General features: G+C 59.9%; 1 protein-coding gene across 6 annotated transcripts in view; it reads right to left on the bottom strand.

The window, feature by feature from the left end:
• The window catches only part of TPCN1 (two pore segment channel 1), a 58,967-nt gene extending 33,083 nt beyond the window's left edge, over positions 1 to 25,884 (bottom strand). Inside the window, exons 1-2 of one of the 6 annotated variants that reach the window (XM_062182509.1) lie at positions 25,787 to 25,884; positions 22,100 to 22,336 (exon numbers count right to left, since the gene is read on the bottom strand). In XM_062182509.1, coding sequence (XP_062038493.1) covers positions 22,100 to 22,211 — 112 coding nt within the window. In that variant the 5' untranslated portion in view covers positions 22,212 to 22,336; positions 25,787 to 25,884. Of the gene's footprint in view, positions 1 to 22,099; positions 22,337 to 24,064; positions 24,269 to 24,310; positions 24,328 to 25,743 lie in introns of those variants that run through there. The other 5 variants (XM_062182508.1, XM_062182510.1, XM_062182507.1 and 2 more) reach the window with 5 other exon arrangements.
• Positions 25,885 to 26,152: the final 268 nt, after the last annotated feature.

The following is a 26,152-nucleotide window of genomic DNA, read 5'->3' as shown; positions in this document are numbered from 1 at the left end:
CCCGCCAAGGGCTTCAGGGCTCCAGCAGTGGCAGGAAGGGCCTTCGGGACCTGGCTCCTGCTGCCTCTCTCCGTGTCCGCTGTCCTGTGCCAGACTCCTCCCAGATGGTGGGCTTGGAGCAGGCGCCTCCAGAGGGCAGCTGGTTACCACAGGGCACAGGGGTCCCTGGAGTCGGCGGGCGCCACAGAGACAAGACGTGCACCCTAAGGCCACAGAGCTCAAGGCCAGCTGAGGGAGGAGAGGGGCCGCGTGGCTGCTGCAGAGGGTGAGACAAGGACGTGAGCGCAGATGGCCAGGGGTCAAGTGCACCAACCAGTGCTGCCCAGCAAGGAGCTGGGAGCTTGACTGATTCCAACAAGCCGGTCAGTGCTGGGCTCAGCTACGGCTGGGGACACAAGACTTCCTTATTTTAGTCCAAATATGATCTGTGAGTTTAGAGCGTTGCTTTATAAAAGACTTACTTATTTATTTGAAAGGCAGTGACGGAGAGGGGGTGGGGAAAGATCTTCCACCCACTGGTTCACTCCGCGAGGTGGCCACAACAGCTGCATCTAGGCAAGGCCAAAGCCTGGAGCCCAGAACTGCATCCGGGCCTCCCACATGTGGGTCATCTGCTGCTGCTTTCCCAGATGCACTAGCAGGAAGCTGGATCAGAAGCGGAGCAGCCAGGACTCGAATCAACACTCGGATATGGGGTGCAGCATTGCAAGCAGCAGCTTAACCCTCGGTGCCACAATGCCAGCCCCTAAAGTAATCTTAATGGGACTGTGCTAACTAGTCAGTGCCTCGTTTGTCTGGGCATCTGGGTGCAGGGCAGCTCTGAGGTGCCGGGCCCTGGGCAGACGAGAGGGACCCGGACAGCCCTCGCCCTCCAGGAACACCTGTCATCCCTTCCATGGGGCCCCCAGATGTGGCTCCCTGCCCCTGGCCGAGGATGCTCCAGCAGAGACGGGGTGCACCCTGTGGGTGGGGAGCTGGACCAGCTGCCCTGGCAGCCTGCACACTTACAGGTGCATAGCCCTGGGGGACCAGGAGGCAGGTGGGTGCAGATGGCCTCAGGTGTAACTGCCAACTCAGGAGCTGCCCTGGGGGCCGACTGTGCCAGAACCTTGCTGGTTACTAAAGCCTTTCATTGCCCGGGGAGGGCAACGGCGCCTCCTTTAGCACACACCCCCTCACCCACTCCTGATTCACGGCAGCCAGCCCTTCCACCCCCACCCCACCCCAACTCAGCTGAAATAACAAACACCCACGTCACAGGTCATGCCCTATGCACCAAGCACCCCCTGGAGCACTTTACGGGTCTCTGATAGTTCCGTCCTCACCACTAGCCCATCAGGTAGACACCAGCTGTGGCTCCATTCACAGATGCCACAACAGAGGCACCGAGGTCGGGGAGCTTGCCCCAGGGCCTCAGATTGAGACAGTCACGGAGCTGGACCACGCGTGTGAGGGCTGTGCTCGGAAGGGCGAGCTAGCACCGGCTCAGGGCACCCGCGCACTGGGGTCTGTGCATGAGATGTGCGCCTTGCACGGTGCCTACGGGCCAGGATGGGAGGAGCCCTCGCGGGGAGCAGCCTCGCCATGGCGTCTCCTCTCCCGGCCCTTCGTTGGCGGTGTGTTTTGCAGAGGTCTGGTCCTCTGCCGTGCAGCCGGACAAGCGCCACTATGCACCCATCTTAGACACGATGCCTGTCGGCTCTGGAGCAAGATCCTAGACCATTTAACTCAACGCCCACATTTAGAGAGGAGGCGATGAGGGCCGTGGAGGGGAGGGGAACAGGATCTCCCACCGGGCTCCCCGTCTGGAGCTTTCCCCAGACACAGCCACTTACCCCGCACTAGAGAGATGCGGCGGGGGCTGCCCGGGCCAATCGCTGGCTGCTCTCTTCTGAGGGACTGCATACAGCCACGGGCAGGGGCAGCAGCTGGGGCTCCAAATCCAAGCAGCACACACGCTGTTTCCTGCCACCGGCTGGAGGCTCGGGCTGCACCACAGCGGGCTGCAGGTGCCCCGAGGGTGACTGACAGTTTTCTTCCCTCGGCCCCCTTGAAGCAGAACAGCTGCACCCCCAGGGAAGGAGCCCAGGAGGGTTGGGGGCTCATCCCCTCCAGGACAGCTCCCCGGAAGCCGGCTACACCCAGACCACAAGCTCCCACTTCTCCCTGGCTCCTGCACTGACTGCGCCCCGGCTGGGAAACCGGCCCTGCGACCTCCTTGCCACCACCCTGCCCTCCTTGGTATTCTGGAACATTCCGCCCAAGGGCCTTGGCTCTTCCTGTTCCCTATGCCTCGTCAACTTTAAAGGGCCAGCTTTCTCACCCAAACGGCCGCCCGGGCCTCCCCTGAAAAGTCCCACCACCGCCCCCTGTCCCCTCCCACTGCACACTGCTTCCTCCTTGGCTCGTGTCAACACTGGACGACTGTGTGTTTACGTGGGGGGTCCATCTCCCTCCTGGAACGGTGGCTCCAGGAGGGCAGGACGTTTGTCTCGCTCTTGGCAGTGTTCCTGGAGCCCAGAGCCAGGTCAGGTTTGATGGACAAGCAGCCGACAGATGGATCTGAAGCAAAAAGAGAAGCTTCCGGGCCCCCACGCTCCCGTGGGGCGAGGAAGGCGCACGGCACGATCTGCTTGGGTTTCTAAAGGTTGTGCTGTTGAGGACGGTCCAGGAGGGACACCCAGGGTAGGACCTCGCAGAAGAGCAGAAAGAAAAACAGGAAAGAGAGGAGAACTGCCCCCTCCCGGGGCGGACTGTTCCCGACTTCCACCGTCAGGAAACAGAACTTGGCTGACACAGCAAAGCTCAGAGCTTGTTTGTGGCTCTCCAGCGGGGACCCTACTGAGAAGCCGTGGGTGACTCAGGTGCTAGGGGCTTTTCCAGGTGGCCACAGGTGACTGCAAACAGCCTCCTGCTGTCCAGGGGCGGCAGCACAGCTCATTCGGGGATTAGGGAAAGGAGGGCAGGGGCTGCCCCAGTCCTTAGATTTGCAGGCTTCACACGGGACAGGACAGGACTGGATGGGACAGCACGGCCAAGGCCAGAAGCACTTTCAGAGGCAGCTCGGCTGCCCCCTCGGGGCTCTGAGCCCCACCCTGCCCCACCTCACTCTGCTCTAACCTCGCTTCTCACTTCCGAATGGAGGAGTGGGGTGGAAAGGCTCCAAGTCCCAGTGTCACACTGTTCCAGGAACAGGGTCCAGAATCCGGTCCACTCAAAGGCTCAGCTGCTCCGGGGGGACCAGACAATGGAGGCCCATGAGCAAGGAGGGTGGGCAGAGGGGCATGTGGAAGTGAGAGGGCGGAGGGGGCGGCCGAGGCCAGTGACAGCACGGGGCTGTGCGGTCAGCAGGTGCTGTCCGGGGGGACCGGCCCCTGATTACTGGGGAGCACTTCACACTGAGCATCAACTCCCACAAGGCTGGCAATGAGGGGCGCAGGGACTCTCGGGGGCCCGGACTGGCCACCACTGGCCACAAAGAACAGGGCCTGCCCCCTTGTCCCCACTGAGGCCGGCAGATCTGCTCCAGGACCTCTGCCCGGGCAGTGGCTACTGGTGCCCACCTGCTTTAGTCACCTGGGCCCTGTCCCAGCTTCCTCCTGCCCACAGAGCCCTGGGCCAAATGGCAGGTGCCTGTGTCTTGTCCCTGTGCCCAGAGGAGTCCCAGGCAAGAGAACAGCCAGGTGTGCTCTCACCACACTGCCCCTCGGCCAGCCCCGACCTGTGTGCTCTCCAGTGGGTGAGTGCCACAGACCATGTCAGCACCGCCCTGTGACCTGTGACTCGGGCACTGTGCTGGCCCAGAGCTGCAAGGCAAGGGCCAAGGCGAACTGCGAGGGCCCAGCTGGGGGAGCTGGGATGACCTCAGCACAGGGCCGCCAGGGGACTGACCCACCACGCCCTCCTCCAGGGCCATGGCTGCCCCTCGCCTTCGCCTGTCCTGGCTCCACGCAGGCATCAGAGGGGCTACAGGAAGCGGATCACTCTTAGGTACCAGAAAGACCACATCCCGGCCTCCAGCAAAGTGGCCACCGAGGGCAACAGCTTGTCCTGCACTTCTGGGGCCCCGGGTGGAGCCTCCACTTGCCACAGGCATAGCCCTTTAGGCTGGCAGGCCCTGGCCACAGAAGCCCAACGTGGCCCCTACCCCGCACCATACTCCCTGGACCCTGGCACTCAGCCCAGGGACGCAAACGTAAAATCACCCAGAGGCATAGGGAAGGAACCGCGAGAACCCGCTGAATCTGCAGGCATTCAACGCCCAACGACACGACAGAAACCCCAGCTCCAAGTAAGGGAGAAGTTTCCGGCACGGGGGGGATGGGGCGGGCGAACTGGGATGACCTGTTTGCACAGATGGCCACGCCGCCTCCACGCTGATGTCACTGGGCCCAGACGCCCCCTGCAAAACAGCTGGCTGCTCTGTGTGCAGCCTCGGAACGAGCCTGCGGGGAGCCCGAGGTTTCCGTTCGCTGGAGCCCAGCAGGCAGCAGCATCCTGGCACTGCTGGATAAACAGAAACAGTTTCCATATGCCGCCATAAAGCTGCACGCGGAGCCGAGGGCAGGAGCGGGCGGGAGGCGAGGCTTCCGCCACCCACCCCCATCCAGCACACAGGGGGTCAGCCGGAGCCGTGCAAGCCACCAAGGCCATCCTGTAGGGCCTGCGGAGAGAGGTAGCTTTGGAGAAAAGGCCTGGGAGGGGCTGCGAAACCTGGCCCTGCTCTGGACTCCAGCTTCCTGCTGGTGCAGACCCTGGGAGGCAGCAGCTGATGGCTCAAGCGCTTGGGTCCCTGTCACCCAGGTGGGAGACCCAGATGGAGTTCCTGGCTCCTGGCTTCAGCCTCCTTTGCCAGTTGGGGTACTGGGTGGGTGAACGGGCAGATGGAAGCTCTCTCACTCTCTGTGTCTGTCTCTCTGATTCTCTAATTAATACACACACACACAAAAAGAAAGAAAGAAAGAAAAAGAAAAAATCTATGAGCTCCTCCTGGGAGGTAGCTGTGTTCAGAGAAACCAGAGTGGCTCCTGTCGGGCAGGTGAATACCAAGGACTTCGTATCAGGATCCACCCTGCCTCCTCTTCCTAAGTGCGAGCAACCCATTCCCTCCCTCCCCCCTCCCTCCCACCTTCCTCCTCCCTCCTCCCTCCACCCCACGCCTGCATCCCCTTCAATATAAAACGCAGCCCCTGACCGCCAAGCTCACTCTGGCCCCTCCCCTTCCGCAGTGCACGAGCTGAACCCCCACAGCCTCAGTTTCTTCACCCACAGACCGGGACCGGTGCCAACTGTGCTCCGGGCACCGTGGAAACAAATGGAACTACCCACAAAGCACTGGGAGCCCTCCGGGAGCCCGTGCCCAGCAGAATGACAACGATCCGGGGCCCGACAGTTTGCCAGTTGTCGCCGCCGAGAGCCCCACTCCATGGGAAAAAGCGGGAGGAGGAGCGGCAAATAAAGCGAGTGACACTGATGAGGTTCTCCGGGCGGTGCCTCCGTGCTGCTGGCTCTTCCGGGGCCCCCAGATAAAACCCGGGCACAAGATACCGCGCCGAAGGAACACAGGGCTCATGGTCCCTTCTGCTCAACTTTCTGAAAATCGGCTGCAAAATGGCACCGAAGGGAGACCCACGCTGTGGATGCGTGTGGGCAAAGGCTGAAGACCCAGGCAAAGCCCCAGGCAAGTGTGCTGACCGCCAGTAGGGCGAGAATGGGCACAGCGCCTTCCCGGTTGAATCCCTGGCCACGAGCCCAAAACCTGTCGGGCAAAAGGCTTGAGCTGGAGGAGGAAGGGAGGAACGGAAGGCTCCCCAGCGCAGTGCCAGGGGTCAAGCACTGTTCTAGAAGCAGCTGCACATCCGAGGCGGCCAGGGTAAGGCCCTCCATTTCTGTTTCCAGCCACCTGACGGGGACCCACGGGGCCCACGGCAAACAGTGGAGAGCAAGCACACAGCCCTCACCGAGGGAAGCGAGCAGGCCACAGGAGGAACTCACAGGAAGGCCTCCGAGGCTGTGAGACCCCAAGAGCGCGTCAAGCGGCACTTTCAGAGGGACAACGGGAGGGTGACGTTCGGAAAGGCTGCCCTCTATGACCACGCGCAGCTGACTCGAAGGGGACATTCACCCACGCCCGCTGCAGACCAGGTTCAGTGCTGGAGTTTCATTAGAAAAGGTCAAACCATGGCTTGGCCCCCCTCCCCGGGGGGCTCCCCCAGCAGGAAGGGGGAGTACAGCACAGAGAGGCCACGGGGAAACCGGGAGAGCCACGCCCCCGAGGCAAGGGTGTCATAGCGGGAAATGGCGGTAGCGGCAGTGCCCGCGCTCCCCACACTCTGGACACCGTTCTAAGGGCTTCCTTCACACTCACCAACTCCTCTACGCCTGAAAGAGCTGGGTGAGGCCGAGTGGCTCGTCCGAGGCCACAGCAGGAAGCAGCAGCCGGGCTGGGGTTGGAGACCAGGCAGCCTGAGTCCCACCTCTGCCGGGAGGCTGCAGTGGCGGGTTGGGCTGTGTGCCCCAGGCAGGAGCTGCACAGGAGCCTCTGGGCTCTGACGGTGGAGGAACCAGGCCAGTGCATCGTTCAGAAACACACAGCCACGGTCAGGGCTCCCGGTTACCCCCACAGCCCAGCCGTAACCATTCTGCACCGCCAATCCGCCAGTTCCGTCTCTGCCAATGGGGGTTCACACGCAGACAGGGGGCCACCCTGGGGCCTCCTGGGCACCCCTTTGGAGACATCCCCACAGCGCGCCAGGTGTCGGAGGTCATGAGGATGTGGTGAGGAAGGACATGGCTCCCCCTCTTTCAGCCCTGGAGGTCCAAGGCTGCACTCAGAACGGCGCTTCCTGTCTCCCGATAGGAAACAAAGGGCTCGCATCCCTGCCACTCAGGGTTAGCTGAGCACCTGCCATGTGGATGCTGAGAGAAGCGATCGCAAAGGCCACCCACTTCACTCACACGCTCGCTCACGCACACACGCAGGCACGCCGCTCCACTGTCACTCAGCAAGGAGCAGCGCACCTGTGCGCACATCTGGCCGTGTTCACTTGGCAGCGCACCTGTGCGCACATCTGGCCGTGTTCACTTGGAAGCAGCAGAAATGATAATTGGGAAGTGCACAGGGCCGGGAAAGGGGTCAGGAGAGGGCAGTCGGAGGTGAAAGGCGATTCCCACAGTGCCCCAGGGCTCTCAAGACCCCCGTGAGCGGTCGGCACTCAACCTGCATGAGGGCTGAGGAGTCAGCTGACAGCGGCCACGCGGCACAGAGCCGAGGTCCGGTGCAGCTGGATACGGCTTCCGGGGGACACCCGGGTTTGCTGCTGCGGCCGCCGCAGGGGGCTGTGTCCCGGAGAGCAGCAGGAAGGGGTGAGGAGGCCGTCAGGGAAGTGACCGCTGGAGGAGCACTGAGCCACAGGGAGAGCTTGGTGACGGTGGTGTGCCACGACTCCAGGGACTGAAACCCTGGGCAGGTGGTGGCCAGGCACTGGGCTTGGTCTTCCCTGCTTCTGACTCAGTTTCCTTTTCTCTCCCATGGAGCAAAACAGCCTCTAAGCGCCACCATGAAACAAGAAAAATGCACTAGAAACCAAGTCCTCCGTCCTGAGCAGGCACAGGCTGTGCACTGAGCTGGCCGGACACCTGCGTCCCACCTCGGGGAGCCTGGGTTTGACTCCCGGCTCCGGCTCCTGACCCCAGCTTCCGGCTAATGCAGACCCTGGGAGGCAGCGATGATGGGTCAAGTAACTGGGTCCCTGCCATACCTGGTCCCAGCCAGCACGCCTGGCTCTGGCTCTGGCCCCAGCCCAGGCTGGGCTGTTGCGGGCATATGGGAATGGAACCAGCAGATGAGAGCTTTCTCGCTGCCATTCTTAGTCAAGAATACTAAAAGGGAAAGAAAACAAGATGTAGGAGGTGGAGCAGCTTTGATTTCACTTCTCCTGCTCTGCGGTGGGGGTGGCAGGCAGGGGAGGCAGCTGCTGCTGTGGGGTCCTCACAGAAAACCCTGACATGGTCCTTAAGAGGACGCTGGGAATCTGACCCTAGGAAGGACAAGGCTCAAGTTCTCAAAAAAGGGCAACATTGCTACCGTGTCGAAAATGAAGCCCTGGAGAGCGGACACTGGTATAGCGGGTAAGGCTGCTCGCTGCCTGCAGTGCCGGCATCCCACATCAGTGCTGGTTCAAGTCCCCGCGGCTCTACTTCTGATCCAGCTCTCTGCTATGGCCTGGGACAGCAGTAGAAGATGGCCCAAGTCCTTGGGCCCCGGCACCCACGTGGGAGACCTGGAAGAAGCTCCTGGCTCCTGGCTCCTGGCTTAGAACTTGCCCAGCTCCAGCCATTGCAGCCATTTGGGGAATCATTCAGAGGTCTCTCCCTCTCTCTCTCTCTGTAACTCTGCCTTTCAAATAAATGAAATAAATCTTAAAAAAAAAGAAATGAAAATGAAACCCTGATATTTCATTATCACTTAGTTTCCATACGGTGAGTTGGTGCTATATGTCATATAAAATCTTCTATTTCATTTTTTTTACATGCTTAAAATTTGTCTTAATTTTTTTTTCCCCCAAAACGCAGAGATAAAGAGACAGAAGCAGACAGACACCTCCCATCCGCTGCTTCACTCCCCAAATGCTTGCAACAACTCAGGCTGGGCCAGGCTGAAGCCAGGAGCCTGGAACTCGATCCAGGTCTCCCACAGGGGCGGCAGGGGCCCAAGTACTGGAGCCACCACCCGCTGCCTCCCTGGGAGCACAGTAGCAGGAAGCTAGGATTGGAAGCAGAGTCAGGACTCGAACCCACGCACCTGGATACGGGATGCAGGCACCCCAAGTGGCATCTTATTCCCCGCAGGGCCGAGTGCCCACCGCCAGTTCATCTTTACATCAACCTGACTGTTTACATTCTTATCCCCATCTGACAGATGAAGACAACAAGCTTAGCTTCTCGTTCAAGGTCACTCGCCTACCCAGAGACGACACTAGAAACTCAGGCCCATTCTTCACAGGAGACCGAGCAGCTGAGCCTGAAGAACCGTGAGAGCAGAGCAGCCGAGCCTGAAGAACCGTGAGAGCAGAGCGTCAACAATCCGTGCCCCTCCCTGCCACCCACACACACACTCATCCAGCCTAAGATTCGCCCTGATCACACCCGTCGCCAGACCGAGAGCATCCACACCGCCGCGGGACGGCCACTGTCCTCCAAGAGGAACACAGTAACAAAGCCGAATGGGCCAACTGGCCTGGGGGCCGAGTGGACATTGGTGCTAATAAAACCCGGCCCTGGTGCGGTGACCAGACTGGCTCCGGGGTGTGCATAACAAACAGGATTGCGACAACCAGGCGGGCCAGCCAAGAGTGAACAGCCGAGCCCGCGAGAAGAGGGGACCCTGGAGAGTCACAGAGAGAAGCGAGCACGCTTGCCGGCGACCACCCACAAGTGAAAGCCAGCACATCCGGCAGCTTGGAGTGGCGCCAGGCCATTAGCCGGCTCCGAGCGCAGCCGCTCTGCAAGGGCTAAGAGAACACGAAAAATAAAATGAAATACCAATGTAACAGAAAGAGATTAAAGAGAGAGACGGGCGGGCTGTGAAGGCGGGGGCGGGGGGGGTGTTCTCAGATGTGAGACGAGGCAGGGAGCGCGCTCCCCCCAGGCTGAGACAGCAATTACGGGACAAGTGCGGGCTCCAAGGGAGCAGTAAATGCTGGAAGCAGAGACGGAGACGTCCAAAGAGTAGGCTGCTCGTAGGGGAAGCAGGGCCATGCCCTGCACGGGCTATTTCTGATCTGGTCACGTGGGAATGACACTCCCGTGACCCCAGATGGCTCCAGGCGCTGGCTAAGCTCTGACAGTCAGCATCCCTGGGGATCCTGTGTGTGTCTGGGGCCTGATGACTCACTCCATGTCATTTCATGTCTATTTATTAAATGCCTGGGTTATGTGTACAAAAGACCTGGTCCCTGCCTTTGCAAAACTTGTACTGCCGGAAACAGGGGGAGTTGTGTAACACATCAGCACCCCAGACAACCGCCACCTGCTCAGACAGCACAGGGCGTGGGCCCCCTGCCTCCCAGCTCCGTCCCACCCGGCCTCGCCAAATGGACAGCACAGAGACGCAAGACAGAAACAGACAAACACACACAGGTCAGTGAAGCCTCAGCTGAACGGGAGTCGAGTTACAAACGCCAGCTCGATGCTGGACGAACACAGGGCTGTGACTCATATGGTGGCCCTCGCCAGCTCTGCCTTCCCACCTGTGTCCTGAGGGGTCACCAAGACCCCCACATCCTGACAACCCTGGGGATCCCCCAAGGCATAAGCAGAACCCGTTTCTACCAGTCCATCATGCACAGGTGCTGGGGAGGGTGGGGGCCTGCGCAGTGGGGAGCACAGAACAGAGAGGCCATCGCCCTAACCTGCCGGGGAGGGGTGGGGGAGGCCCCGGAAGGCTCCCTGGAGGAAGAGGACAAAGGCTGCAGCTCCAGAGGCCGCAGCAGGAGGAGCTCAGCAGCAGAAGGGACTTCCCGCAGCTCCCGGGGATGTGCGGCGGTGGAAGGTTTGAACGAGGACATAAACGGGATGATGTGCTTCTTGTTTTAATTGTCATTTATTAGAAACACAGAGACCTCCGATCTACTGGTTCACTCCCCGAAAAACCTGCAACAGCCGGCGGGGGCCGGGCCAAAGCCAGGAGCCCAGAACTCAATCCAGGCCCCCCACATGGAGGGCAGGGACCCAAGTACTTGAGCCATGGCTGCAGCCCCCCAGGGTGTGCATCAGCAAGAAGCTCAAATCGGAAGCAGAGCTAGGACTGGGGCCCAGGCAGCCCGCTGTGGGACGTGGGCACGCCAAGCACTGCGCCCAACGCCTGCTGTTACTAAATAAATGAGCGTCGGTGAGCAATCCCGTGTCTTGAGACTTTTGACGATTGGTTCGGACCCCGGGTGTAGTAACAGGTGGAGGCCAGCAGGCAAGGTCAAGTGCAGAGGCTGCTGCCGAGCAGGGCGGCCGGATCACAGCCCTTGCTCTTCCAAGGCTGGTGCACGCCCTTGGAGAACTGGTCTACCCCCTCCGAGCCAGGAGGTCTAAGGGTTCTGTGTCCTTGATTACCCTAACGAAACGTCCAAGGCCCCGAGAGCCTGGGCAGAGACACATTTCCCTCTGAGCAAGGCCAGGAAACAGAAGCAGCAGAACTCTGTGGTTACAGACCCTCCCCCCACCCCGACTCTCCTGCACCTGCCCGGCATCTGTCTGGCCTGCGGTGACCCACAGTTGCTGCACGAATGAGCCCCACAGCCTGTGCACATTACTCTCCTCTCAAAACCTCAACATACACATCTGCAAAATGGGGGTGATGCACCTTCTTCACGGGGGCTGTTAGGTTAAACCGCCTGCCCCCTCGCTGCACATGTCCTGTGCAAGTCGGCAGGGCTCGCTGTCTCCACCAAGAGCAGCAGGAGTGGCCCTGGGAAGACTCTGTCCTTGGAGGGGGCAGGAAGGACACTCAGACTCGAAGCTGCTGGAGGGGACGGGGTGGCACCCCCAGAGCCCTCACGGGAGCCACCTGCACGTGCTCCACATGCATGTGGCACAGCGGTTACGACGCTGCCTGGGATGCCCACGTCCCGCATCAGAGTGCCTGGGTTCAAATCCCGGCCCCACTTACTATGCTAGCATCCCGATAATGTGCAATCGGGTCAGGCGTTACGTACGGCACAGCGGGTTAGGCCGCTGCGTTCCTTACCAGATCGCCGAGGACTGAGTCTCGCCCCACTTCTCACCTAGCTTCCTGCTGATGCGCACCCTGGAAGGCAGCAGGCGATGGCTCCAGGACTTGGGTCCCTGCCAGCAATGTGGGAGACCCGGATGGAGTTCCTGGTTCCTGGCTTCAGCCTTTCCCAGCCTTGGCCTTTGCAGGCATTTGGGGAGTGAACCAGTGGATGGAGGATCTCTCTCTCTCTCTCTCATCTTCTCCAGCATGCTGTCTTTCAAATAAACCAATCAACTTTAAAAGGAGGTAAAGGGAAAGTGCTTGACCAAACAGTAAGCGGCCCGTGTGCTGCGCTCTGCGCCTGCGTCCCCAGCGAGGCAGTCTGGCTGCGCAGACTGAGAGCTTCCGGACCACCTGAAATCAGAACGGCTGTTGGGGGCTGTGTCTGCCCTGCCGGAAACAGCCAGAAGCCAGGCCGTTCAAACCTGAGAGCAGCCCTGGCACGCAGAGGTCCTGCCTGATCCTTGGTATGGTGGGACTGGGAAGGGTATGGTGGGAGAGGGAGGGTGGGGCTAGGGCACAGCCAAACGTCTTCATCCCACCCAGCCTGCTTGGTACACGAATTAAACATCCCCTGTGCAGATGCTGCTGGGCCAGGGACCTGAAAAATGACCTCCAGCTCAGCACCATCCAGACAATTCCTGAGTGCCTCCTAGGAGGCGGGGCCACACTGAGCCTGTACAAATGCATAAGGCCCAGCCCAGATCTGGCCCTGGGGAGGTGCCAAACCCACGACCGTCGCTGCAGAACAGCCTCCAGGGAGCAGTCACCCCTGCTCAGGGCTGGCCCATCCCAGGGACAGGATGGCCGCGATAGCACCCAGAGCCGGCAGGAGGTTAGGACAAGGACGCTGTGTCATCATGTCCCCTTCTGGCCCAAAGACACTTAGCAGCTCTTGCCATCTGGAGGACAGGGCTCCACAGCTCAAGCTGAGACCAAGTCTAACACCTGCCTGCTCCCGCCACCCTTAAAACACTGTTCGGGCCAGACAACGGTGGCCCCACGTCCCTGGGCCTCCACCGTGCCACCTGCTCTTGTCCCCCACGGCGATGTGACAGCCACCCCCTGCTGAAAGTACTTCAGGCTTCCCCACTGCCCCGGGATGAAGGCCTCACTGCTCAGCACGGCCCTGCAGTAGGGACAAGGAACCCCCAAAGGGATGGGTCCCACCTCTCCCCCTCTAACCCAAGCCCCACCCATATCCACCCACCCTCTCCAAAGCTTCTCCACCTCTGCTCCCGGCCCTGCTCTTTTAACATTTTTTATTTGCTCATTTTCATTTTATTTGAGAGACAGAGACTGGCTGGTTCACTCCCCAAATGCCCACAACAGCTGGGGCCGGCTCAAACCGGCCTCCAGCGTGACTGGCAGAAACCCAAGGACTCGGGCCATCAGCTGCCACCCCTCAGATGAATTAGCAGGAAGCTGGATCGGAAGCGGAGGAGCCGGGACCGAACCAGGCACCCAGATCTCAGATGCAAGCGTCCCGGGTGGTGGCCCCCCAGCCCCACCCCGTGCTTTCCTTCAGGACAGTGTTTCACTTCCTGCTCCTCATCTCTTTGAAGACAGCACACTCAGCTTAATCCCCTTTCTGGAGCCCTCGGGACAGGGCCACTGCTGCACAGCCGAGCGAGCAGACCGCCCCAGCAGGAAGCCACTCCCACTTCCCTGTCCCATCCCAACCCAACCCTCCCTCACCCCCTCCGCACTCTCAAAGACGCCACAAAAGGGCCTGTTATCCACTGATGCGTCTCGCTGGCAACCACACGGGGAGTCCGGCCCCAGCTACGGCTGCTCCTGCACGTTTTGCATCAGCGCCACAGCAGGTGCTCCGGGTCCTAGAGAAGCACGCGTGTGTGCCAGCCAGTGAGAAGCCCTAGTTTTGCAGTTGATGACAAGGAGGTGATATACAAAGATGACGACGAGTGGCTACTAAACTGTTACTTTCTTCTCAACTTTTACTGCTGACTTGAATCTTGATTGTACATCTCGAAGTCAAAACAAAACAAAACAAAGGATCACGGCCTGGAGCAGCTCCAGAAGATGGTCTTAAGGTGAGGACACAAAGAGGGAAGACGAGGGGGAGCCGGGTGAAACACAGCATAGGGGACGGGGGAGAAAGCGGAGGAGGAGGGACCCCGCGGCGCGCCCACCTGGCTGCCTGCTCACCCTCGCCCGCCGGCCTGGCCGACTCCTCCACCCTGCAGCACCAAGAGCCTGGTCTTTCTCTGGGCAACGCACCTGGAGGCAGGGAGGAAGCCGCCGGGCCAGCTCTCCTGACCACGGACGCCACCCCAGGGGGACGAGAACCCGGGGCCACACAGCTCACCACAGGGCGTGCACTGCTTTCCTTCCTTGGAAGTAGTTTGCTGTGCACGGAAGGCAGGAGCCGACTGTTCTAAGTGAGAGCGTAACGTGGCGGCCTGCTGACCGCATGGTCCTTGGCTGGCTGCGTCGAAGACCTAGGAACCGGCTGCCGATACTCTTAAAACTCAGCACTTCAGAGGAAAAGTGCAGGTTCACGGGGCAGGCGTGTGGCGCAGTCACAGCTTGGGACAACTGCACCCCTTGTCGGAGTCCCCGAGCTCCAGTCCCAGCCACTCCACTGCCGATCCAGCTTCCTGCTACCGCACCCTACGGCTCAAGTACTTAGGTTCCTGCCACCCACACAGGAGGCCCAGGTGGCGTTCCCGGCTCCTGGCTTCAGCCGGCCACAGCCCTGATTGCTGCTGGCAGGCGGAGAGTAAATCAGATGGTGGGTCTCTCAGTCCCTGCCTTTCAAATAAAATAAAGGCGGCCGGTGCCGCGGCTCACTAGGCTAATCCTCTGCCTGCAGCGCCGGCACCCCAGGTTCTAGTCCCAGTTGGGGCGCCGGATTCTGTCCCGGTTGCTCCTCTTCCAGTCCAGCTCTCTGCTGTGGCCCGGGAAGGCAGTGGAGGATGGCCCAGGTCCTTGGGCCCTGCACCTGCATGGGAGACCAGGAGGAAGCACCTGGCTCCTGGCTTCAGATCAGCACAGTGCACCGGCTACAGTGGCCACTTGGGGTGAACCAATGGAAGGAAGACCTTTCTCTCTGTCTCTCTCTCTCACTGTCTAACTCTGCCTGTCAAAAAAATAATAATAATAAAGGCAACATAAAAGAACACATGAACAATGTGGTGCAGGCCTGGGGCCCCACCTGACAACGCCCGGCCGGCGCCGAGGGGGAGCCACCCTCCCAGGAGTGCAGAGCCCCCGCCGGCTCCAGGACAGCTGAACTCCTGAGTCTCCCGCTCGAGGTCACTTCCTCCAAACCTGAGCCTCATGGGTGCCTGGGAGAGGAGGAGGGGTCCTGTACATCTCGGCCAGTCCCTCCAGGAAAGACCAACAAGCACAGGAGGTCCTGGGACAAAAGGCACCGCCAGCTCCCCTGGCCCCAATCCAGCTGTGCAGCCGAGGCCCGGACATCCTCCAGGCAAACCCCAGTGTGGGCTCAGCCGCCACCTGGAACCCACAGCTTTGGGGGCCGGGCTATTCCACAGTCCCAGCCGGCCTCCACAGCCCTGCTCCAAGCTTGTCCTCCTGTATCCTTCCCTGGTTTCAATGTTTTTTTTAAAGGGAGAGAAGGGGGAGGGGGGAAGGGCGAGCGAGAGCTGTTTCATTTTCTGGTTCACTCCCCCCAAATACCTGCAATGGCCAGGGCTGGGCCAGGCTAAAACCAGGAGCCTAGAATTTCTTTCTTTTCCTTTTTTTTTGACAGGCAGAGTGGATAGTGAGAGAGAGAGACAGAGAGAAAGGTCTTCCTTTTTGCCGTTGGTTCACCCTCCAATGGCCGCTGCGGCCGGCTCATCGTGCTGATCCGAAGCCAGGAGCCAGGTGCTTCTCCTGGTCTCCCATGCGGGTGCAGGGCCCAAGGTCCTGAGCCATCCTCCACTGCCTTCCCGGGCCACAGCAGAGAGCTGGCCTGGAAGAGGGGCAACTGGGAGAGAATCCGGCGCCCCAACAGGGACTAGACCCCGGTGTGTTGGCGCCGCAAGGCGGAGGATTAGCCTGTTAAGCCACGGCGCCGGCCAGGGGCTTGGAATTTCATCAGGGTCTCCCATGTGGGTGGCAGGGGCCCAAACACCCGGGTCACCTTCTACTGCTTTTTCCAGGCCATTAGCAGGGAGCCAGATAGGAAGCAGAGCAGCTGGGACTTGAACTGGCGCCTCCCATGTGGGATGCTGGTGTCACAAGCTGTGACTTCACCACTGAGCCACAAGGCCAGCCCCCAGTCCCAAATCTTGACTCCTGCTACTCAGCACAAATTTTCTTTTTGACAGGCAGAGTTAGACAGTGAGAGAGAGAGACAGAGAGAAAGGTCTTCCTTCCTTTGGTTCACCCCTCAAATGGCTGCTACGTCTGGCGCTGTGCCGATCCGAAGCCAGGAGCCAGGTGCTTCCTCCAGGTCTCCCATGCAAGTGCAGGGCCCAAGCACTTGGGCCATCCTCCACTGCCTTCCTGGGCCATAGCAGAGAGCTGGCCTGGAAGAGGGGCAACCGGGACAGAATCCGGCGCCCCAACCGGGACTAGAATCCGGGGTGCCGGTGCCGCAGGCGGAGGATTAGCCTAGCCAGCACAAATTTTCTTGCTCCAACCACCACAAGGGAAAACGTGGCCCGATGAGTATCTGGCCATGACGTTCACGGAGGTGAAATGGATGCCGTGGGGGTCTGATTTCTCCTTGCTGTGTTCCCCAGCTTCTCTGGGATGATCCAACCCCAATCTTAAAGTGCAACACCACCAGTTCTGCTATTTTTATCACACAGGAGGAGGCCCAGGTATGGAGCTCTGCTGTAGTATAACAGGCCTTACTAAGAATCCAGTTCGGAGCCGGGGCTGTGGCACAGCGGGCTAAGCTGCCACCTACAAGGACCGGGCAGAGTCGGGAAGTGGCCAGGCCAGGGAATCCAGCCAAAGATAGGAATGGGCAGCTGCCCATGGACTCCTGGGGCAGGAAGGAGGGATGGGGGCCGTCTTGGGACCAATGGCGCTCCCAGGCTTGGTCCCGGGTGCCCCCTTTGAAGAGGGCAGGTCCCCCCCCCCTGCCCTGAGCCACGCAGCCCCCCCCTCCCCGGGTGGAGGCTGAGCTGCTGACTGCTCCAGCTCACCGCACGCTCTCGGAGCAGACGTGAACTTGGACCTCCAGAGGCGATTGGGAAAGCGCGGAGCAGCAGGCGTGCACCCAGCTGCCACGGCTGCCAGTGGGGCTTGACAGCTTGTGGCATGCGGAGGGGGAGAGAGCGCATTTCACGGCGGGGGGCCTGGGCAACAGACAGGATCCCCCCATGCAGGCGCCGAGGCGGCCCAGGAAGCCCAAGGCTGCGCGTCTCAGGGACGAGCCTCCAACCAGCATGCCAGGTGCTCACTCATTTTAATTGGTGCCACTGCCTATCTCATGACACCCAGCATTCTGCCTTGGCGAGACCCTAAAAGAGCCAGGGGGACCACGACCGATGCCCTTGCTCTGTGGGGGGCGGTGGAAATCTAATTGCGCCTCGGCCTCCTGCTGCCACCCGACCCGGGTCCCCTACATGGCAGTGGCCACCCGTGGAGCCAGCGGCACAGCGGAAAGGATTCAACTCGGCCTGGGCTCGGGACCCCTGCTCATGGCCAATGACATCCACAACCCGCTGAGCACTGAGCTTCACACACACACACACACACACACACACGACCTCACTGAATCCCCCGCACAGGGCTGGTCGACGCAGTAATGATCCCATTCTGCAGAAAAGGAGGCCGAGGGTCACGGAAGCCATGCCTTGTACTCGGAAGCGGCTTCATTCAGAGTCCAGGTGCTCCGCCTCCACCACCCAGACTATCCCAAGTGATAAAAGCTAGCAAGTCAGGACAGGCACTGTGGTACAGCAGGTTAAGCCACCGCCCACAACTCCAGCATCCCATATGGGCACCAGTTGGAGTCCCGGCTGCTCCACTTCTGATCCACCTCCCTGTGAATGCACCTGGGAAAGTAGAGGAAGATGGCCCACGTGCTGGGATCCCACCACCCACGTGGGAGACCCGGAGGAAGCTCCTGGCTGTAGGGAATGAACCAGCAGAGGTGAGCGCCTTCTCTCTCTGTCCCTCTCTCTCTCTCTCTGCAGCTCTGCCTTTCGAATAAATAGTAAACTTTTAAAACAAAACAAAAAAAGCTAACAAGTCCGCTGGGCTTCCTTAACTCTTTGACAAGTGCTCTGGGGACGCCTCGATCCACCTTGGGGTCGGCCCCTCTTGGGCGACAGCCCCTGCTGCTGAGAGGGAGTGGCCTGCTCCCACCTCGGCCACCTCCCTGGTCACCCAGGAAAGGCAGGTGGAGCAGGCCCCCACCGGCAGCAGGTGGGCACAAAGGCATGGTGAAGGCAAAGCCAAGCATGCCCAGAAGCAGGGGGAGGGGGGGATCCTGCCGCTTAGCCGCACGTTCGGACCTGCACGGCGTGGGTCCCTAAACAATGCAGCCCGGACTACGCCCTGGGCACACTGCACTGTCTACACCGCTCTGTCCAACACCGACCCTGCCGATTTCAAGGTTATTCCTACTTTCTGGGCTTTAAATACCTCTGCTCATACCTGCCTCCTTCCACAACCTGACACCATTCCTCCTGCCTATGAGTCATTCATTAGCATCTCAGCAGAGATGTCTGAGGCTTGGCTAGAATCCACACTTCCGCCTGCAGTGCTCAGGCCCTGGGCACAGGGTTCAAGCCCACAGGCAGCACAGCCAGATCCCTGGGTACCCACATCTGAGGGCAGGGAGGGAGTAGAACGTGCGTACCCTCTCCTCCAAATGCCAAGGCTGAAGTCCAGCCCCCAGTATTTCAGCGTGGGCCTGCACTTGGAGGGAGAGCGAGACAGAGCCTTGAGAAAAGGTCAAACGGTGTCACATGGGAAGTGACCTTGTAAGAGGACACACACAGAGGGGATGATCGTGTTGGGAGCCAGGGAGAGGCTCAGGGGCGGCCACGCCTGCCACGTGCTGCCACACCCTGCCCCTGCACTCCCAGGCCCAGAACTCTGAGCAACAAATGCTCACTGCCTAAGCCACCCAGTCTGTGGGATTCAGTTCCGGCTGCCGAAGACATGGACACATGGGGCCTGCAGGAACAGGGCCAGGGGCAGCCCTACGCCCTCGCCAAGCCTGCTCGCTTCTCAGGGCCTGTGCCCACATCCCTGTCTCCTCCACGGGTGGCTTCCCGGTGCGTTCTGCCAACCCCTTGACACCCAAAGGGTTTACAGCAGCCAGGCCAGGGTGGGGGACGACATCTCCAGGACCACCAGCTGTGCTGGGAGAAATGGGACTCAGGGCTCCCCAGGAGGACGAGGGCCCCCGACAGAAACCCCGGAAACCCACCCAGGTTCCTCCTGACCACGATTTGTCCAGCGCCTACGAATCGCAGGCATCGAGCTATGTGATCCGACCACAAATGGAACTGAGAGCCCAGTAGGTGCCCAGGTGGCTAAACAAGTAATGACCACGCAGCGTGCACCTGGTGGTCACGGACACCACACCAAGACCCCAAAGTGGGAAAGGACAGTGAGTAAGCAGCTCTGCCAGGGAGGGGGAGTTTGGGGAGGGCTTGTACGAGACGGTGTTGGACAGGCCGGGAGCCCGGGAAAGGCATTCAGATGGGCCCGCCAGCCTGGTGGAGGTGCTGCAGGTGGGCGGGGCTTCCCTGTGCTATGGTGGGCCACAGCAGGAAAGGGACCAAACAAGGAGGTGCTGGGGTACCCCATGGCCTGGCACCCCAGCTGAAGAGCTCTGCCTGCATCCTGTGGGGACAGGAACTTCCTGAGGTCTTTTCTTTTCTTTTCTTTTCTTTTTTTTTGCCAGGCAGAGTTAGACAGTGAGAGAGAAACAGAGAGAGAGAGAGTTATGGACAGTGAGAAAGAGACAGAGAGAAGGGTCTTCCTTCCGTTGTTCACCCCCCAAATGGCTGCTACGGCTGGCGCTGTGCCGATCCGAAGCCAGAAGCTAGGTGCTTCCTCCCAATCTCCCACGCGGGTGCAGGGACCCAAGCACTTGGGCCATCCTCTGCTGCCCTCCCAGGCCATAGTAGAGAGCTGGACTGGAAGAGGAGCAACCGGGGCTAGAACCCGGGGTGTCGGCGCCACAAGTGGAGGGTTAGCCAAGTGAGCCACGGCGCCAGCCTGAGGCTCACCAGCAGGAAGCTGGGTCGGAAGTGGAGTCATCGGTACTCAAAGCAGCACTACAGTCTGGGAGGCCGGCATCGCAAGCAGCAGCTCACCCCGAGGTCTTTGAGAGCTGGGGTCTGTGTGTCAGGGGCGACCTGAGATGGAAGCTCAGCGCTGGAACCCACGCAGGAGACGACAGGGCCTGCGCACCTGCAGCCTCCTCTTCCTGGGGCGGCCCGACTGCTGCTCCCAGCCAGCTCGGGGGACAGCACCCAGCAAGGACTTGGAAAACGACCCGGAAAGGGGAGGGCACTTGATGCAGCAGTTCAGATTGACCCCTCTCAGAACATCGCATCCTGGGAGTGCGTCCTGACCCCGCTCGGATCACGGCATCCTGGGAGTGCATCCTGACCCCACCCGGAACACGGCATCCTGGGAGTGCATCCTGACCCCACCCGGAACACAGCATCCTGGGAGTGCGCCCTGACCCCACCTGGAACACGGCATCCTGGGAGTGCATCCTGACCCCACCCGGAACACAGCATCCTGACCCCATCCGGAACACGGCATCCTGGGAGTGCATCCTGACCCCACCCGGAACACAGCATCCTAGGAGTGCATCCTGACCCCCGCTCGGAACACGGCATCCTGGGAGTGCATCCTGACCCCGCTCACCATTCCAGCTTCCTGCTAATGTACTCAAGGAAGCAGCAGGTAATGGCTCAAGTGGTTGGGTCCCCGTCACCCTGTGGGAGACCCGATGGAGTTCTTGGCTCCTAGCTTTGGCATGGCCCAGTCCTGGCCATTGTAGGCATTTGGAAAGTGAACCAGCAGATAGGAGCTCACTCGGTGTCTCTCTTTGTAATTCAGCCTTTCAAATAAATATAAATAAATAAGTAAATAAACTTTTTAAATGTCAGATTAAAAAAAAAAAAAAACAGAGGAAGAAAAGAAGACGGAGAAACAGAACAAGAGGGAAAGAGGAAGACACTTTGGGACCAGACAGTCCTGGGTTCAAGTCTGTGCTCAGCCACTTGCTTGCTGCGTGGCCTCAAATAAGTTACCGAGCGTCTCTGACCCATGGTGTTGTCTGTAGGACAAGGATGACACCGCCTACCTTGCAAGGGGAGCTGAGAGAGAAAGCAGACCCAGGCTGAAACTGGAGCCGCGGCCTCTCAGCCGTGAGCGATGCTTAGGAAGAAGCTGGTTCCTGTTTCAACCCTCCTGGGCCGCCCGGCTCCGCCACCCGGGATGGGGGCATCACGCAACAGCAGGGAGAGGCGCGTTGCTGGGGCGCCAGGGCTCCCACACACACCCTCCCCCTCCTCACTTCCTGGCAGCCTGCTGGGCTCCCCGCCACTGACCCGGTCCTCTCTGGACACAGGAGAAAGCAGGGGCGGGCCTGTCATCCCAGTGCCTCAGGAATGAGAACGGGAGAGGAGCAGGCCCTGTGCCGGGCAGCCGCTGGACACCGTCTGCTACGGGGGCCCGAGCACGCTGCACCCCACGTCCAGGAAAGGCAAAGTTATTTTTGCCTCTTTGGAGCCCACAGCCGAAGCCTGGGAAACAAATGGTTTCGGGACAAGGACCAGAAAGGTTCTCAAAGAGCCTCTCGTCCTGCCAGAAAGACACTTAAGGTTTTAAAAATGTAAGGCTCCCCGCCTCTCTTGGGTTCACTTTGCACGAAGCTGTGGTTCAGAGGAAGACAAAGCAAAACCCCAAACCCGCCAATCAATGGATCCCGACCGGTGCTCGGCCCTCACCGCCCGGCCCAGGCAGCCCGGGCAACCTGGGCATCGACGGAGCAGAGAGAGGCGCTTGGCGCTGCGGTCCAGCTAGGGGCCTCGGACCAGGTCCACGGGGGCTGCTGTGGGAATCTGCTTCTTTTTTTACCAAGGAATGGGGCAGGGAAGTGCACCAGGGAGGAGGTTTGCCTGAGGTCCTTGCCAAGCATCCACGGACAGAGCCAAGGCACCTGCATTGCAAGGGAGGCAAGTAACTGGGGAAGTGGACCCCCAGAGCACTGCAGGCTGGGGCTATCGGGGCATCGGCCCCCAGATCCTGGGGCCAGAGCCCAGGGTCAGCGACCAAGGGCACGCCTCTCCCATCAAAGCCACCACCACCATCTCTCTCTCCCCCCGAACAGAAAGCTGCGGCCCCCAGCCCTCCCTGCTGGCTCACTTTTGCTGGGCAGCTCCTCTTGGCCCAGGCTGTTGGAGGGGGGTGGTGGGGCGCCGCCAGCCTCGTCCAAGGTCAGGATCAGGGGCACGTCATCGTCGAGACTCACGGCCATGTCCTTCCGTCCTGCGGCCCTCAGGAGGTGACGTCCGGGGCTGTAAACAGTCTCTGGCGCGAGCTCCCTCCGAAAGCCACGGGCCCGGAGCTGTGTCTCAGGAACTCCCCCATTAGAAGCATCTTCTGGGGGGGCGGGGTTCAGAACACAAAGAGAGGCAAGTATTAACACATGACCGCGGTTAAGGAAAACCTCCCAGAACTAGAAGCTGGGGAGATTGCACAACCGGTGGCCACGCTAAAAGCCCACGAATTATCCCCATCTCACCAGTGAGTGCACGGTGTGAGAATTACATCTCAGGGTGAAAAAAAAAAAGCAGAGGGATCACAGAATACTAGCATTAAAATATGCAAAGGGTTGGGGCCGGCGCTGTGGCGTATTGGATAAAGCCGCCGCCTCCAGTGCCAGCATCCCATATGGGCGCCGGTTCGAGACCCGGCTGCTCCACTTCCGATCCCGCTCTGTTATGGCCTGGGACAGCAGTGGAAGATGCACCTGCATGGGAGACTTGGAAGAAGCTCCCGGCTTCAGATCGGCACAGCTCCGGCCATTGCGGCCAATTGGGGAGTGAACCAGCGGATGGAAGACCCCCCTACACCGCCTCTCTGGAAATAAATCTTTAAATAAATCTCAAGGAAATAAATCTTTAAAAAAAAATACGCAGAGGGAGACTGCAGGAATAATGCTAAAATGTTAAGGGTAATTACACCTGGAGAGTGAGATTTGGGCCAATATGTTCTATCTCCACCACTCTTTATACTTATTTGTGTGAATTTTATAAAGATTTTAAAGACCAAAAAAGAAGTCATTAACATACAAGTAACTAATACTGAATGAGTGCTTACTATGGACTGGGCACTCTACTAGCAAGTTAAAAGTTGATTAAAACTTCAAATAGCAGGGCCAGCATTGTGGGTTCAGCCACCACCACGTATGACACTGGCACCCCATAGGAGCACCAGTTCGAGTCCCGGCTGCTCCACTTCCAATCCAACTCCCTGCTAATGCACCTGGGAAAGCAGCAAAGGATGGCCCAAGTGCTTGGGCCCCTGCACCCATGTAGGAGACCTGGATGGACTTCAGACTCCTGGCTTTGGCCTGGCTCAGCCATGACCATTGTGGACATTTGGGGAGTGAACCAGTGGATGGAAGATCTCTCTCTCTCTCTCTCTCTCCCCCTCCCTCCCTCTCTCTTTCTGTCCCTGTGCCTTTCAAGTAAATAAAATAAATATTTTTTTAAAAAGTGGCACATTAAGCCTTTGACCATAATTTTTTTTCCTTAAGGTTTATTTATTTGAAAGGCAAAGTTATAGAGAGGCAGAGAGAGAGAGAGAGAGAGAGAGAGAAAGAGAAAGAGAGAGAGAGAATCTTCCATCCACTGGTTTACTCCCCAAATAGCTGTAACAGCCAGAGCTGGGCAGATCCAAAGCCAGGAGCCAGGAGCTTCTTCCGGGTCTCCCACATGGGTGCAGGGGCCCAAGGACTTGGGCCGTGTTCTATGGCTTTCCCAGGCCAGGCCATAGCAGAGAGCTGGATTGGAAGTGGAGCAGCTGGGACTCAAACTGGCACCAACATGGGATGCTGGCACTGCATCAGCCCCTTGACTACAATTTAAAATGTTATTGCAAGCATCATACATAAAATATCACGTTTAAAAAATGTTAAATAGCTCCATGCAATAGGCAGGATGAAACTTTCGGCACAGAGAGGGTCTGTAACTTGCCTAAGACCCCACAGCTGGGAAGCAAGTTCCTCATTATCTACCTAAGTGCTGGCTTTGGGATTCCGTGGCCAGGGAAGGGCCAGCAGGCCCGGCCACGGGGTCCTCCTCCATCTCTCAGGCCCAGGCTTACCCTCCAAGCGCATCCTGCGCCCTGCTGATAACCAGCCCATGTCCGTTCCAGCCCAGCATTGTTCTGGCTTTGGGTCTCCCAGGAGGAAAGGGAAGGGTGCGCGCAGGGTCACCCAGCCAAAGTCCGTGTCCTCCACTCAGGGAAAAGCAGCCGGCCCGCCCAGGCTGTTTACACACATTGCCCTCTCCTGGGGAGGACGCAGGCAAAGCCCAGCTCGGCAGATCGCCGGCGACCTTCGGACCTCACCAGGGCAGCAGGTCCCTTCCTCGGTCCGCGGGCTCCGCAGGCTCCAGGCTGCACCGCCTGGCGGCGACTGGGCAGCCGGCTTCCTCCGCCAGTCCCCAGCACAGCTGGGAGCGGCGGCCGGGCCGCTAAAGGACACAGAAGTAAACACTCCCGGGCGGCCCCGCCTGCAGCTCTCTGCCCGGCAAACTTCCTGTGAGGCTTTTTTTTAAGTTTCCTCCCTATCTGGGGATTTAGCTGGCTTTTAAATCTCAGTAGGAGGCAGAGGAGGAGGGAATTCCAGAGACAGCCACTGCCAGGCTGTCTTTAAAATTAAGCTTTTTAACTTTTTACTGTGGGTATCTTCAAGCATCCGCAGGAACAGAATTCACAAACGCACTTCCCTGCATCCATCCCTCGGCTCTGACCACATCTCTCCTGTCCATTCTGAAAGCAAGAGGCTCTTAACCCCGTCAGGCCAGCACGCACAGCTTCCTAAATTTCCTCATTATTGTCCTACAAGCATTTTAGGTTTAACTGTGTAACCCGCGACAGCCTGCTTGCACGGATGTCCCGGCTCAGGGGCTCTCCACAGGACTGACTTTGCTCACCAGGGGTGGGGGGGCTTGTCCGTGGGCAGAGGCCAGGGAGACCACTACACCGCCTGCAGCTCACGGGTGAGACCCCTCTCCCAACAATCAAGAACCACCCGGCTCAAAATGTCCACGGTGCTGCTGTGGGCGACCCTGTCTCCGCACAGCCCCCCCCTGCACAGGTGACCGGGGCTTAGCGGGCTTAACTTGCCTCTTACAAGTTAACTCCAGCTCAGTCCCAAGTCCAACACTCTTCTCCCTGTAGCCTACTCGCCGCACCGTCCCCCAACTTAAGCTCGAACCCATCATTTTACAGAGAGAGGCAAATGGGGCCCAGAGAGGGAAAGGGGTTTGCCCAAGGTCACACAGTGCACAGCAGCGCTGGGACCCGAGTCCTGAGCCCCAGCCTGGGCTCCCCCAGTGGGCTCTGGTCCTTGGACAGCCCAGAAGGTCACCCCTAGAGACAGGTCCTGGGGCCTAGGGGCCAGCTGCCATCCCGCTGTTCGCTGGGACAACCCGACCGGGCACCGGTCTCCGCAGGGTCACCCCAGGGCGCCAGGCAAAGGAGCGCAGGGAGAAAGCAGGAGGCGGGAGTGCGGCTCCAGCTCCACGTGCTCCCCGCCCGGGTCGGGGCGCCCACGCTGGGGTCGTCCCAGGAAGCCAGGGGCGAGGAAAAGGGGTGCAAAGCCTCAGCGCGGACTGGAGGGAGAACAGCACGGCCGGGACTTCCCCGTGCTCCTTCGGGGCTCGCCCTGCCCGCCTCCCACACTCGGGTGCCCAGACACAACCCCTAACTCCGCGCCCTCTGACCCTCGACCCCTGCCCTCTCCCTCGGCCAAGCCCTTGCATCCCTGGAATTCTTACACGCGCCGCCCCAGCAACCCGGACCGCGCACCGGGGTCCGCACCGTGCAGCCCAGCCTGCCGGCGCCGCCGCCAAAGCGCCGAGCCCGGAGCTCTTGCAGGGGCCGCAGCTGCCGCCACTTCAGCCGCTGCCACCACGGCAGCTGCGCCAGCTCTCCCTTCCACCGCCTACCGTCCCTTCAACCCCGCCGGCCCCGCCCCATTCCTCCTCCGCTGCCGCCTACTGGCTACCTGGGCTGCCATGCTGAGTTCTGATTGGCCAGGCGTCACGTCCTTCCTCAGTTCTCGTTCGCTGCCCAAGCAAGACTGTCTGCCCGCCTCCTTAAAAAGGGGCGGGACTAAGAAGCTCCGCCCTTTCCCACCCGCCCCGCTTTCTTCACTCAGCCCAACCCAGAGGAAGTCCCAGGTCT

The sequence above is a fragment of the Lepus europaeus genome, chromosome 23 (assembly GCF_033115175.1).
Source record: "Lepus europaeus isolate LE1 chromosome 23, mLepTim1.pri, whole genome shotgun sequence".
Taxonomy (NCBI): domain Eukaryota; kingdom Metazoa; phylum Chordata; class Mammalia; order Lagomorpha; family Leporidae; genus Lepus; species Lepus europaeus.
Note: the sequence above shows the minus strand (reverse complement) of the source record. Positions and strands in the feature narration are given on the sequence as shown.